The sequence below is a fragment of the Pelobates fuscus genome, chromosome 1 (genome assembly GCF_036172605.1).
Source record: "Pelobates fuscus isolate aPelFus1 chromosome 1, aPelFus1.pri, whole genome shotgun sequence".
Lineage (NCBI taxonomy): Eukaryota > Metazoa > Chordata > Amphibia > Anura > Pelobatidae > Pelobates > Pelobates fuscus.
In genome coordinates this window covers 180,319,144-180,334,655 of record NC_086317.1, presented here as the reverse complement: position 1 = coordinate 180,334,655, position 15,512 = coordinate 180,319,144, and the positions used below count along the sequence as shown (strand labels likewise).

Below are 15,512 nucleotides of genomic sequence, written 5' to 3'. Positions count from 1 at the left end.
TTAAAAACACTTCTTAAAAAATATAATGATTTATGTTTTCTATCACACAGTTAGAAGGTCAATATATATTTTGAACTCTTTACGGAGTTCCAGTAGTTTGGAAAAATGTATTGGGGAAAAAAACCCATAGACAAATGATATTTCTTTGTAGTTTTCATGAACATAGCTTATTTTTTCAAATCTATTTCTCTAGCAAAAAGTCGAAGTATTTCCCTTCCAATGGATCTGGATTCGCATGTTAGTTCTTTACTTAATAGCTCATCAAGCTCCTTGCACAGAAATATGTCCACCTACAAGAGTACAACTCCAAGAGCCTTTCCTCGTGTAGCTGGTACACAGAATCAGTGGGACTACAAAAACATTGTAGAGAAACTACAGGTAGGTGCTCTCAGTAAATAAAGATCACACATATTACTGCAGTTAAATAAAGGATGAAATATGATTATATGGATTTGGAATTTTGTAATTAAAGGCGCAGAGTTTGTATTACTCATGAAGTGTTAAATAAGATAACAATGCTTATATGTATACTGTATGTACCAACATGCTGTGAATTAACAGCTTTTTTTTATTCTGTATGTTGCTGACATTTGTGGAGACTCAATATTCTAATGTACTTTGTACTTTAGTAATGTATGACCTTTTTTTTTTTTTTAGTTTTTAATGCTCTATTTTTATTTTGACCTATGTATGAACCAGATTTGATTATATCTGCCTTGCAGGCACTGTTTTATGCTTTAATAAATGATCTATAATTTAATTATGTGTCAAATTTAAAATATTATATCTATAGTTTTAATTTAAAGAGCTGATGGTAATTATCAATCATTACAGAAAAAGGTGAAAGGCATTCAAAATGGTAAAATGGAGATATCACCTAAACATCTGTGTGTAGGCAGGAAAAAATAAATAAAAACATTTGACAGAAAAAGCAGTAAATGTAATGTTATATTAACCTGGAGCTGATAGTTAAGGCAAGCTTGGCAGAACTATCAGATTCAATTAATCTCTGCAGCATCTGTATGATTTGTCATCTGAAAGGTAATTTGTTAATTTTGTATTTAAAAAATATTTCATTTTTTTTTCTTCTCTTAAGGATATCATAAATACGCTGGAGGAACGACTAAAGCCTCTTGTAGAAGCAGAGCTTTCTGTTCTGGTAGATGTTCTTCAGCATCCTGAATTACTTTTTGCAGAAGGAACTGATGCCTGGTTGCGTTGTGAAAGTGGGGGGTTCATTTCCAAGTAAGAATCATAGACCTTGATTTTCAGAAGGCATGCCTTGATACCTTTCAGTTAATACAAATGGACAGCTAAAATCAATTATAATTTTTTCCAACTGCTTGTCTTATCTTCTCTTTAATATTTTACTGTACCGATGGTAATATATGATTAGCAATTCCAAAATAGATTTTGTCCGTATAAGGCAAGATTTATTTTCTGAACTATTTTCTGAACTACATAAGTAATTTGTCCTTTGAGTTAAGGAAAGTCATTATTGAAGGTAGGTGTTGAAGACATCTTCAAATACTTGGTTAGTTCTACAGAATCACCAGTACTACTGAAAGAGACAACAATTATTAGTAGCATTTTATATAGCACCAAAATATGATGAAGTGCTTTACAATTATAGAAAGGAAATATTTAGGAGTGAAGAAGTACTTGATCAAATGAGCTTGCAATTTATTAGGATTTGAGGTAAGCAGATGTATCCCCAGAAATATATACATGGTTTCTTTACAATCTGCATGCACAAAATAATCTAGGTTGAAAAAAGATTGTCAAGTTCGACCGTCCACACATCTGTTTCTGCTATTGATGCAAAAGACGGAAAGAAGCCTTGTTTCAAGACATTTCCAAGTGTGCCACAAACAGGGGAAAAAATCTCCTCGATTGCAAAATAACAATCAGATATCACTTTTGAGCCACATACTGTAAATTGAATATTATAATACAATAACAAATGTAATATTTTAATAATTTTATTTGGTTATAATATCCCAAGATATTTTGGCATTGTAGGGGTTGCATTATTACTTGCACACTTGTGTGGGGACTCCATAATATTTTTAGGGTTTACAACTATGCAACAATGTCTAAGAAAGTCTGATAAATAAATAAAATAGAAGTAACCTTTTAGCCATACATTTTCAAGTAATTTGCATAGATGGAATTTTAATCATAAATAGTACAACAGCAGTGGAAAGGCCAAAATGGTCAATCCACTGGAGTTGTTATTGGTTGAAGGGTGTCAGGGCATAACCCAAAATAACAATAGCAAAAGAAAAACTGAAATGGGTTAACTAGAACAGTGCACAAAATCAGAATCTAAACCCTAAATGGACCTGCTCCGCCAATTAATTGCAAAGAGTTGCCAATAATGGAGCACAAAAATAACTAATTACAGTATATATACCGGTAAGTATTCTTATCAAATCATTTATTACTGTAACTGTGCATAAAATTAGAAGTAACATGGGAGTTAAAGATAACAGCAGGATTATTTCAGTCATTATGAATATTGCCTTAATGCTATGTTTATTGTGACACTATTCCTGTAATATTTGTAATCAACATGAAATTGCTTTATGATTGGTGACAGGGTTCAGAGACAAAAATAGACACTTCTAGTTTTATCTGTGTACTCTATGTGCATTGGGGTACCATGTCTTATTCAGTTGTTATTTATCTGTATAATAAAGAATTAGATATAAATAAACAAAGAGTTGTATCTTGAGAATTGCATTGTGTTGTCTCAACACAAATACACCCAGAAGGTTGTGAAGCATTAACTGTGTGGCCAACACTCATAAATAATAATAATTTATTATCTTTTTTTTATAATGTAAAACTCTATAGGTTTTTTTTAGGCAGTCTTGAGAATAACTCCCTGACAAGGCCCAAAGAATTCAGGAATAACTGTCTGTTGTATCTCTTTTGTAAAGGTGAACTACCTGAATTATGGATCTGGACTGCACTTGTGTTTAGCCTAGTCTGAATAAGTATAAACTACCTCTGTTATGGCATCAGTGAGCTTAAATATGTTTGAGACTGGAGCAGGCACTAAGCAGAGATCACGCTACTGATATTTTGCCCATTCTCAGTCTTTTCTGGTTTAGCCTTTTGCAACACCTTCTGAAGGTCACATGGCAAGTCATCCCAATAGTTTGGAGAGTCTTGATTGATGTAAATATTTAAATAGGTGAACACATTCCCCCCCCCCCCTTTTTTTTGTGGATGACGATACAAGGCCATGGTATTATTATCAAACCTCTCAAGTGTCTCTATTTAGGAGGGGCAGCTCCATTTTTGGAACCAAATCCCTCTGATCCTCTTTTGTATCTAATGTCCCTCTTTTGTAGGAGCTCCATATTGTTGGGGTGTCTGAGTATATAGTAGAGCTACACAGCAACAATACTCCCAGTAATGTTTCCTGTGAATCTCAACATACCTCCCAGCTTTAGCAGTCCAGGAATTGGGACACTGGTTGGTCAAGGGGGCAAGCAAGTGACGCAATTGACACCAAGTGACAGCAAGACAGGACCCAGAAAATTTGACTCTCCTGACGAAATAGGGACTCTTGGGAGACATGCTACTCAGAATGTGCTTAGAAATCTGTCTTTGTAAAAGGTGTTATTTACATGAAGTGTTATTAAAAAGTCACCTTAAATTTGTCAGACCTGCCCTGCCCCTGACCTCACACAAGTTACACCCGTAAGACTAAAGTGTTTGTATTTTTCCATTTCAAATGTTGAGGGGTATGTTCTGAGATAAACAGAGAAAAATGAAATATGATTCTCTATCTTATTCTTCCTTAGACATGCAAATAAAATAACTTATTATTAAATTTGCAGGAAATGCCAAAGAACTGTGCCGATTTGTAATCTAAAATAAGTGCCCAGTGGGTGCAAGATTTATAAAATATTTTTGTCACCATATAATAGCAGCTGTTTAAAGGAAATTGTCCAGGATAACCAGTTAATGAAATACTTGGGAGTCTAGTGTATCAAATTGAGAACCCAGAATAAAGCTATTTTGGTGCAGGACCACCACTGTGATAAAATAAACTCTGGTGACCACATAAATGACAACATACGTCTTGCAGAAGGTTAGGATTGCGGTTGAGTACCATCCTAAAAGCTACTTGTAACATTGTTCTTGAAAGTCTACCTTGCCTGAAGCTTCCAATATATACTCCCATTTGTCACTTGGAATAGAGCTACCAATAGTTTGCTCTCATTCAAACCTAGATATCAGGTATACAAACATTGAAGCTGACCTCCAGGACAATCCTTTTAGACCTTTACATTTTGAGAAAGTCTTAAGGAGGAATTCATTTTCATTCCTTTTATTTAATATAACGTGTCCTGTACCATGACAGGTACACTTTAAGAGATAGAAAAGCATTGTCTCATTCTGTGTTTCTTGAGTGTATGTTATGGTTTATAGATAATTATGGATGGAAATTACCTCTCTTTTTTTTTTTTATAGATAATGCATTTTATTTTTATAGATAAACACATTAAAATGTGGAAATAAAAATGTAAAATCAAGATGGTTACAATTGTTTGCCTATAAATGCACTGAGTTTCCCTAGAGTTTCATTCTCATATAACCAACTTAAAACTCTGTTTTTTGGGGAAACACAGAGGGGTAAAGACAAGGGGAAATACTTAACTGTTTTAAAAAAATGTGTCTATGTCAACTTTCAAATAAGAAAACGTTGCCTTGTGCTGTTCACATCACGGGGAGTCAGAAGGAGGGCTGGACCTTCCAGAAGGCTTGGGAAAAGGAATTAGGGGAAGTAATTTCACAGGAACAATGGAGATAAACAGATAAATCTTTATTAGGCCCTCTTAAGGGAAATAAAATAAATAAAGTGAAAAAAGGTATATGTACAGTGACCAAATTATAAAAATAGGATCATCAGTTAATCTATCCAAACAATAGCACTCACACGGTATGAATAACTCTTGACTACTATTGGAGATAAAATATTAACAAGAGCTTATTGTGAATAGCTTCCAAATGACACCTTGTCCGCAGTCAGCTAGACATACTAAGAAGTGTGGGCCGAGCTCACAATGTATGCATGATCCCCTATTTAGTCAACTCGAGATCAAACTCAAACAAAATTTAGATACATTTCAACAATCTATAAAGTTCAGGAAACACCACAAATTTCTTCGGGATCTAAAAGATTATGAAACAGGCCATATTTATGGCTCCTTTTCTCGTAGAACTAGAACTAACTCAGACAACACAATGACCTCTGACTACGACTTTTCTGATACAGATAGTGAGAATAGACAACAGGGCCAACCAGCTACCCTTTCAACCTCTAATCAAACTAACACTAGAGGGATCCTTAAGAAAGGAGTCAGTTTTTTAGAACTGGATCACTTGGAGGATCCTCCCCGACAAGTGTACCAAACCAGCAACAGGGGCAGGGGGGAGGAAGATTCACAAGGAGGAGACGATATTAAGTAACCAGACTCAAATAATCAATCTCTCAGACCGTGTTTTACACCCTCACGAAATCAGTGTACTGAAAAAAGGTTTATCGTTTGTGCCAGTGCCAGCATACAACAAATTTGTATGGATTAAAGACCTACACTTGTTTGTCAGAAAACTGGCCCTTTTGTAAATATCACCAACTTCAGGCTGACAAGAAAGTTAGAGATCTGGGTTTATCTGATAGAGATTACGAGGGTCTGATGGCCCTAGTATCATTAGAAGAGAATGACGCTACTACTACTTTAAACCAGATGGACCTTAAACCAAAAAGTCGATTTACACCCCATATTGGCAACTTCAGAAACATTGAATTGTTCCTGGAGGCAGTCAAGTTTCAAATTGAGAATATTAGGAATGTGGATCTTGACCTATACCCAAATATGAACTTGAAAAATATGAACGTAAAGCGTTGAAGTCCCTGAAAGATGATAGGGAAATTGTCATCAAACCAGCAGATAAGGGTGGAAACATTGTTATTATGCAATCATCCAACTATGTAAAAATGGCCCTTAAAATACTTGATGACAATGAAACCTATTGTGTGCTCCAAAAGGATCCGACAAATACCTTTTTGGAAGAATACAAACGGATTTTGGATATGGGTCGCAGTAAAGGTGTGCTATCTAGGGTTGAATATGAATTCATCTTGAACAGATACCCAAGGATAGCAACCTTCTACCGCTTACCTAAGATCCATAAAAATAAATTGGACCCTCCTGGACGCCCGATTGTATCGGGTGTAAATAACCTTACACAAAATGGGAGCATCTATTTAGTATTTAGATAAAATTTTACGCCCATTTGTGGAGTCCTTACCGTCCTTCATCCAGGACACAAAGCAGACCCTGGCACTTCTTTCTAACCTTGAGCTCCCTGAACCTGTAAGTCTATGTAGTCTAGATGTGGAAGCTTTATACTTTTCTATACCCCACGAGGGGGGCATACGACACGTCCAGTATTACTTAGAAAAAAGAGGAACTAGTTACGCAATTCATTCTGAGTTTACCTTAGACCTACTCAGATTTATCTTAACACATAACTACAGTTATGTGACAGTCTGACAGTCTCAATTGATAATCAACGATCTATCCAGACAACAGTCGCCTATACTGGGACAGCTTTCATCCGAAACCCCTTGAACAAGGCATACCGATTGACCAATTTAAGGGCTCGCAGGAAATGTAGTATCATCCAGGAATTCAAAATCCAAGTTGATATCCTGCGACAACATTTCAAGGATAAGGGTTACCCTAACCGGTGCCTTAAGAAAGCTTACAGGAGAGCTGTAGAGTCAGACAGAGAGACGTTACTATTAAAAAACATACCTGCCACCTCCACTAACCCCCCACCACGTATGATTGCCACCTATGACGCAGGGTGGGACAGAGTTAAATCTGGTATCCAGAAATTCTGGCCTCTCTTAACGGGAGATACATATCTCAAAAGGATATTGGGCCCAAATATTGATATGATGGCACGGAGAGGCAAAAATCTGAGAGACCTCCTAGGACAGAGTCATTATCAATCACAAAGCCTTCACACTCGAACCTGGCTTAATACACCTACTGTTGGCACCTTTCAATGCGGGCGATGTGTCGCCTGCAAGTATATTAAATGTGATTCAAAAAGAATATCTGATAGTGAAAACAAACAAACTTTTAACATCACTTTATTTTTTAATTGCAATACCGCAGGTCTAGTGTACCTTCTTACCTGCGAATGTGAATGTAAGTATGTAGGCAAAACTTTCCACCCTTTCAAATAAAGGATCAAAGAACATGTCCATTCACCTAAACTGAGTGTTGAAACCCCTATTGCCCGGCACCTGAAAGAACACCATTCAGGTAAACCACACGGCTTACGTTTCTGTGGGTTAGAACTTGTAAAACTCATAGTCACCTCAAAAGAAGAGGTGACTATGACAGATTCTTAAGACAACGGGAAAGTTTCTGGATTTACAGGCTTAAGACCCTACAACCTAAAGGACTGAATGCAGGGTTCTCGTTTGCACCATTTATTTAGTTTATACTAACTTTTTTAGCAGTGTCAAGTTTAGTACTTACCTGCCGAAATAGGGGTTTGCGATACAGTAATGAGCTGCTCTATTTGTATAGGTCTGAGTTTCTACTACACAATGGGTCTGAATTGTGGAGTGGGACTTGGACGCTATACACAGCAGCAGAATGGAACATTATAATTATAAACATATATAAAAAAAAACATAAAAATAAGTCTACCATTTCCTGTATAATATGCTCAGACACTGGCTATTATTCTAATTTTATATATCTGCAAACTTGCACATCATTTGAGTATAGACATCTTTTGTTCAGACAAATATGTTCTTAAGAACTGTATACATTTACTTTAAACTCCCCTCTTAGGGACTTTTGGAGTTACTGGCATGGAAGGAGTTAATTCCCCCATGCCGACAATACTGGCTGGCTGTCACTCACTTCTCTGGCCCCGCCCATAATTTGGCCCGTCTGACATACATCAAGACGTCACGTTTTTCGATGGGCTGGCTTATGAAGGTTTAAAAAGAGGCGCCAACCTCATAATCGGTTAGCTCTTGACAAAGGCGCATGCTGGCCCCGAAACGCGCGTTGAGCATAACTGACACTAATATATATTTTACTTAGGTTCACTATCTACTTTATTAAGAATTTGGGTTTGGGGATTTATTTATTTTTTGAGTCACTAGGGCTTGTTGCACTCATTTTTTATTTAGCTGTCTAGCCGCTCGTTTTAAATCTGAGATACCTTACTTGAAGGGAGACTTTTGTTGCCATCCTCAGTATGTCGGGCATAAACTACTTTTTACTGTCAATAAGTCTTTAGTTCTCTTAGGATTTATTCATACAAACGCATTATGGGGATTGAGTAAAGAGCATTCTAGATACTCGCCTTTTTTTGAGGGTTTTTTGTATAAGCCAAGCGACCACATGAGATTCCTGAGCTCTGTCCGGCCGGACCAGTTTAATCACCCCACGTTCCCTTCGTATATTATTTTATTAACCGTGGCATTGGGGTTTAGAGTGAGTGAACTGGGGTGGTAAGAGGTTCATAGGCTAATATTCCGATTATATTATTAATGCGGTCTGTACTGCCGTACACTCTCTACCTTCCCCTCAGTACTCCGATACCCTTTTTGCATTTGTTGACCATTTGGAGTATTCTAATTGGGGGGACAGTGTTACCCACTGACTAGCATTGAGATTACACTACTAGTTCGACTTATACTATATACCATATATTCCTATATACCTTCTGCAACCTATTGCCTTGGCTGCTAATAATATCCCCTACTGCCCCTGATATTATTTTTGACTGTACATATGGATAACTCTAGTTAGTAGCAATATATGTGCAACTGTAAGCACATCACTTAAAGGACCACTCTAGGCACCCAGACCACTTCAGCTTAATGAGGTGGTCTGGGTGCCAGGTCCTTCTAGGGTTAACCTATTTTTTCATAAACATAGCAGTTTCAGAGAAACTGCTATGTTTATGAATGGGCTAAGCCTTCCCCCTATGTCCTCTAGTGGCTGTCTCATTGACAGCCGCTAGAGGCGCTTGCGTGCTTCTCACTGTGATTTTCACAGTGAGAGCACGCCAGCGTCCATAGGAAAGCATTGTGAATGCTTTCCTATGTGACCGGCTGAATGCGCGCGCAGCTCTTGCCGCGCGTGCGCATTCAGCCGACGGGGAGGAGAAGAGGAGGATCGGAGGAGGAGAGCAGGAGGAGATCTCTCCACCCAGCGCTGGAAAAAGGTAAGATTTAACCCCTTTCCCCTTTCCAGAGCCGGGCGGGAGGGGGTCCCTGAGGGTGGGGGCACCCTCAGGGCACTCTAGTGCCAGGAAAACGAGTATGCTTTCCTGGCACTAGAGTGGTCCTTTAATTAAGGTTCACGCGAACAGTCTCTATTTTCAGGAGATACATTCTTATTCTTTTTCTAGGCCACACTTTGTACAGTCGACTTAAGGATACTAGGATACTGTGTCCGCTCATAAGCTGTTTGTAACAGTTCTTCCTAGCTGTTTCAACATTAACTAGGAGACATGCATACATTGTGAGCTCGGCCCACACTTCTTAGTATGCCTAGCTGACTGCGGACAAGGTGTCATTTGGAAGCTATTCACAATAAGCTCTTGTTAATATTTTATCTCCAATAGTAGTCAAGAGTTATTCATACCGTGTGAGTGCTATTGTTTGGATAGATTAACTGATGATCCTATTTTTATAATTTGGTCACTGTACATATACCTTTTTTCACTTTATTTATTTTATTTCCCTTAAGAGGGTCTAATAAAGATTTATATGTACTGTAATTAGTTCTTTTTATGCTCCATTATTGGCAAATCTTTGCAATTAATTGGCAGAGCAGATCCATTTAGGGTTTAGATTCTGATTTTGGGTGCACTGTTCTAGTTAACCCATTTCAGGTTTTTTTTGGAATTGTAATCATGTCATGATTTAAATGTTCATCACAGTGAAGTAAGGAGTATATCATTAACTTCACAACGACTAAGTAACTCACTTGTGATTTCTGTCCCCTATAAATGTTTTAACCTTAAAAGCATGCAAACATCGAAGTACTAATAGGATGGCGCATGCGTCAAGTAATGGCTGATGGTTGACCAGCAATATTCTACACTCTATAATTTGCTAATTTCAATGTACATCCTAATCCACTAGTTTAACCAAACATATTATGATGGTTGCAGAGATCAGCTGTACAGCCAATGTTACAATAGGCTTTCAAATAACAATGAAGGCAGTGAGGGGTTCATGGAACAGTCATTACTGAATTGTTACTCACCAAACCTAGCTTAGAGTTATTTGTCATGTGTGTATCACAGAGCAGCAGTAAAACTCACATCAATGTGCAATGCTGACATGTGTATTGCAGCTCCACAAGTAATGTGACAACAGTGCTAGTAATGTGCATTATGTGTATCACAGACCTCCAAAGTAATAAAACTCAGTTTTATTGTTGAGGAGCCATTTAACACCCCCTATTCACTTCTCATATTCAGGGATATCATTTCTAATATGTGGAGTAATAGCTTCTTGATCCAAGGAAAGATCTGAGTGCTATTCTGGGGTCAAGAAGGATTTTTTTTTCTTAGTTTGCTGCACAATTGGAAAGTGCTTCAAATTGGATTATTTTACTTCTTTTGAATCAACAGCAAAAACAGATGTGAGAAGGGCTGAACGGGATACACAAGTCTCTTTTCAACCTATGTTTATTAATAGGCTTATTGCTGTGGAACTCTATCATACTAATGCACTTTGAGTGTTATTGCAGTGAACTTTAACAGTGTCTAATGCCCCGTTTCCACTGAGCGTTATGGTTCAGGTCGGTACGGTTCGAAAGGGTTAGAATGGTCCAGCCTATTCAGGTGAGCGTTTCCACTGCAAGTCAGACCGCCAGGGGCATGCGGGGTTTAGACCAAATGCCTAGCATGTCATTTGTCGTGAGCATTGACGTTTTCCTGTCCGCCAATCAATGGATTGTATAGTGTGACGCCAGTAGCTCCGCCCTAATTGTACCGTACCATTTCCTATGGACCTACATCTGAAAGGGGCCCACGAATGGTGCGGTTTGGTTCGGTTGTATTGGCCTCTTTCATACTGGAAACACTCAAAATAGCGTACCAGACCGTACCGACCCGAACCATACCGCTCAGTGGAAACGGGGCATTAATGACTAAATGGCTAAAGTACCGAACAAGGTAAAATCCACTCGGTGCTGTACAGGGCCATTCACACTCCAAAAATTTTTATTCTATTTCGGAAGGTTTGGATTTTGCACTGCACGCTCTAAATGAGCCTAAATTTGGTGAACGTTTCAGCCAGATCGAATACTGCCAGGTGGCTGAATTCCAGACCCAGATTGTTGAAATCCTGGCCTGGATTTTAAAAATCCAAACTATTTGCCCTCTGGCTGTTAGCCAGCTGCCACATTAAAGTAAAAAAAATAATAAAAAAATGGGGTTCAATGTGACCCTGGGCTTACCATAAGAGAGTTTGTAAACCTCTCTTGCGCCCCAAACTACCATGTCATGAATGGGGGCATATCTACTACAAAGTTATCAGCCAGTGGCTGCTCACTGTAATAAGAAAAACCAAAAACTAGCACCTGGCAGCCATTGCACACAATATCCAGTGTTTAGAAAATTACTCTGTATGATACTAACTTACTATGATTTTAGCCCCTTCCCGACCTCGAACGTACGGACCTGGTACGTCTGATAGTAAATCGTCACTTACCTGATAGCGATACTGGGGTCTGTCTGGGAGCTCAGGCAGACTCCCACTGCCCGATATGGCCCTCCCGTGCCATGTGATCGCAGGGTCCTCGCAATCACATGGCTGGAATAGTCGACTTGTGCAGTGCCTCAGGCAGCCCCCCTAATGCCTGCAGAAAAGTACAAAGTTTTTCAAATTTAAATAAAAGTTTCAAAAAGTAAATAAAAGTACTTAGATCATATATATATATATATATATATATATATATATATATATATATATATATATATATATATATGATTTAAGTACTTTTATATACACATACACATACATAAATCATTATTAAAAGTATATTTTAATATTAATCTATATAATTATATCTAAAAAATTATATACTGGTTTAAATTTGTTCTAACTGTATTTTGATATTAATATACATTTATATTTAAATCAAAATACATTTAGAATGACGTTTTAATTGATGTGGATTCATAGACTACCTTCACACACTTCATAATGTGAAATCAGCGTTTTCTTTAGCCTGTTTCCTACTTTGGGACTTGAATTTACTAACATAGCTTGCAACAATTTATTTTCTAGACTAATCCAGCACACCAAAAATCTTATGTCCAGTGAGGAGAAACTGTGCATTAAGGTCTTACGAACTCTACAACAGATGCTCATGAAGAAAAGTAACTACGGAGAACGGGTGAGAGGAAATTCTGACTCATACATAAAGGGAAACTGTCTCTTCCCAGGATTTTTAATATTATATTTAACATACATGTATTTGTCAGGTGTGCAATATTAAATTATATGTAGAAATCCCGACCTCGTTTTCTTGCAGTTGCCTCCATCTTCAGACCCTGTCAATCATTGTTATAAAGATACAATCTTTATGAAATACTAATTTTGACTGTGTTGAAATGTAACTGAAATTCCAATCCAGTCAAGAGATATACTGAGGGACTACTTTGTCTCTGTGTATTTCCTGTGCTTGACAATTCTAAGCACTGGATGGAGCTAAAAGTGTCAGTCCCCCAGCCATCACCAGTAACTGCTGCAGGAAATTGGCTCTGTTTATGAAGGATCCCTTGGTCTCATGGGATCATTCTTAGACCTCAATGCTCTACTGTCTCACTAGAGGACATATCGGAGGAAGATGGCCACCCCTGCAAGGGACAGGTTTGAGTAAGTAAATTTCACTTTTACCTCCACCCTGGGCCCACAGCAGTGGATGTTACTGTCGAGGGTCTTTGCAAATCTGAGGATCAACGTCCTCAGACGGTGACAGTGCCGCTTTAATATAAACTTAAAAGAAAGTGGATCATCTCATGAAAAAAAAGTTCTCAGTGATTTTCAATTGTTATGCAATGGTGAATATTTCAGAGATGTGACAATTCCCCTTTAATGCATTCATAACTTATTTTCATTTTACATATATATATATGTGTTTAAGTTGAATTTAGAAAATCTCAAGAATGCGTAGGAGCAAGTGAATACATAGCACAAACTTTCCTAGATGTTGTTATTGTGCATACACGCATGTTAAATAGATTGTACCTTGCAATTAAATCAATATTTGTGTGTTATAGTTCTCAACACTGTAATATTGAGTGACTTGTTCATTATTACTCTATTAACGCTCAATATCATTATATAGCTCAGCAGGTTCATTAGCAGTGTATAGATGCTTGGCATCACTGTAAATGAGCATTACAATTTACATTCCCCTTCCTCTTTGTTTGTCACTTTCATTTTTTTATGTTTGTCCCCACAGGGAAATTTACTAAGAAAAACGCTTCTGAATAATTACCTTCAAAGCAAGAAGTCAAATGCTAAAGGCGAAGTAGCTGACAGTTCTGCCACTGGTAATAATCAAATATCCTTTTAATAAATAAGTACCTTTCCAGCCCCCTTATGGATTTTACTTCAGTACCAGAAAGCTTCAATCAACTGCCCTCTGGCAGCTTTGAAGTTAAATGTGTAACCTCATTAATGCTTAGTTCACAGTAGGTGGCTGTGGCAGCCATGTTCCAGAGAGAAATGAAGAATTGGATCCTTTTAGGATTTCCCACTTCAAACATCTGCATTGGCAGAAATACTACAGCATTAAATGCTGCTATACACAGATATTTCTTATATGCATACGATGTAGGGACAGCAGTCATGATAAACTTTTGTATCGTGCACCATTTTAATACATTTTATACCATATGCCTTAAATCAATTTGTTACTGATGGTTTTTACCAACCTAAGATAAATTGTCAGGTTTCCTAATTTTTAACATAAATGGCCGCTATTTTCTCCCACTGTGAAATAAGCATTAATAAAAACTATTTCCTGCAGACCAATAATTTATATATATTTTATTTATTTTTTTGACAGTCTTTACTATGAAGTTTAATAGCCATACAAATAAACCAGAAATGATATAAAAAGTACACTGGGAAGAAAGACACATTAAAACAGAAAACCAATAAAGTAACAGCACAGATAAGATTTCTGGAACTATGAAGTGCATCACACAAATACGTTTTTGGTTTTAGAAGGTGGCCATATTTAGCTATTTTTCACATGTATTTTCAAAACAGAACCCTAATAAAATATTTTTTCCCCAACAGGTCAGGACCAGGACTGGTCTATGATAGCCTCAATCCAATGTAAGCTAGATAGAGAAGGTGCCACTAAACTTGTGTCTGACCTCATAATGAGCTCCAAAAATGAAAAAATATTTCAGGAAAGCATTTTACTGGCCATCAGACTGCTGGATGGGGGTAACACTGAAATACAGGTATCCAACAAAGCAATTCAAATGTACTTGTAAGTTGTAAATAAGTAAATAGGTTTTCCAAAATCAATATCATGTTTTTCCATCTACTCTGTATGTCCTGTTTTTATAACTAAATTATGGGCAACAATTTAGGAGAGAGAGCGATAAAGATCTTCCGGCACCTGCAAACTGAATCAGTTAATAAAGTGCTCACTTTTGCACTCCAGATGTGGACTGCATCTCCTTTAAGCTTTTGCTGTCCTATGTCAGCATTTACTGACAAAATATTTTATCTCTTGCCGTCCAATGTTGGATTTTCCCTGGAGAATACCGCTGATCCTCCGTGCTGCGATGCACACAAGCTAGGAGGTCCCGGCACAGAAGATCTGTGCTACTCTCCAGGAATAATCCGACAATGGACAGCAAGAGGTAAAATTCTTTGGCGGTTATATTCCGACATAGGAACACAAAGGGTTAATGCTCTTACAGCCATAACTGGCAAAAGCAACAAATTATATGGAGTGCCAAAGGTTGTCTACCCCTGGTAGAATGCCACTGTAATATTTAATATTGCTTCCAAGTTCTAACTCCCAATTACCGTATATCTATTCTGTGAACAAGTGATATACGTGAAAGGTACTGATAGACTTGGCATAACAGCATAATAGGCTTATTACATATTTAAAGCTATTGAAGAAAAGATAAAATGACAGATGTACTTAATTTTCTATCCTTGGTTCATGTTTTTTTTTGGGGGCTGGAACAATATGTTAATAAACTATCATGGTTGATAAACCATCAGTAACACATCAAGTGTGCAGTAGCATGATGCTGCTCTGTAATTAATCAGCATCCAACCATCCTGTTTTTAAGTATTACTCTCTACTTTCAAATGTTCAAACATGATTGGCCAACCCATTTTTATTATATAAATAAATAAATTAATAATTAATTTTAATAATACC

General features: G+C 37.4%; 1 protein-coding gene across 2 annotated transcripts in view; it reads left to right on the top strand.

Annotated features, from left to right (window-relative positions):
- ITPR3 (inositol 1,4,5-trisphosphate receptor type 3) overlaps positions 1 to 15,512 on the top strand; it is a 192,032-nt gene that overhangs the window by 103,768 nt on the left and 72,752 nt on the right. For both annotated transcript variants that reach the window (XM_063453125.1, XM_063453123.1), the window contains exons 35-39: positions 194 to 378; positions 1,097 to 1,245; positions 12,374 to 12,482; positions 13,554 to 13,644; positions 14,399 to 14,568. In XM_063453125.1, the coding sequence (XP_063309195.1) occupies positions 194 to 378; positions 1,097 to 1,245; positions 12,374 to 12,482; positions 13,554 to 13,644; positions 14,399 to 14,568 (704 nt within the window). The remainder of the gene's footprint in view (positions 1 to 193; positions 379 to 1,096; positions 1,246 to 12,373; positions 12,483 to 13,553; positions 13,645 to 14,398; positions 14,569 to 15,512) is intronic.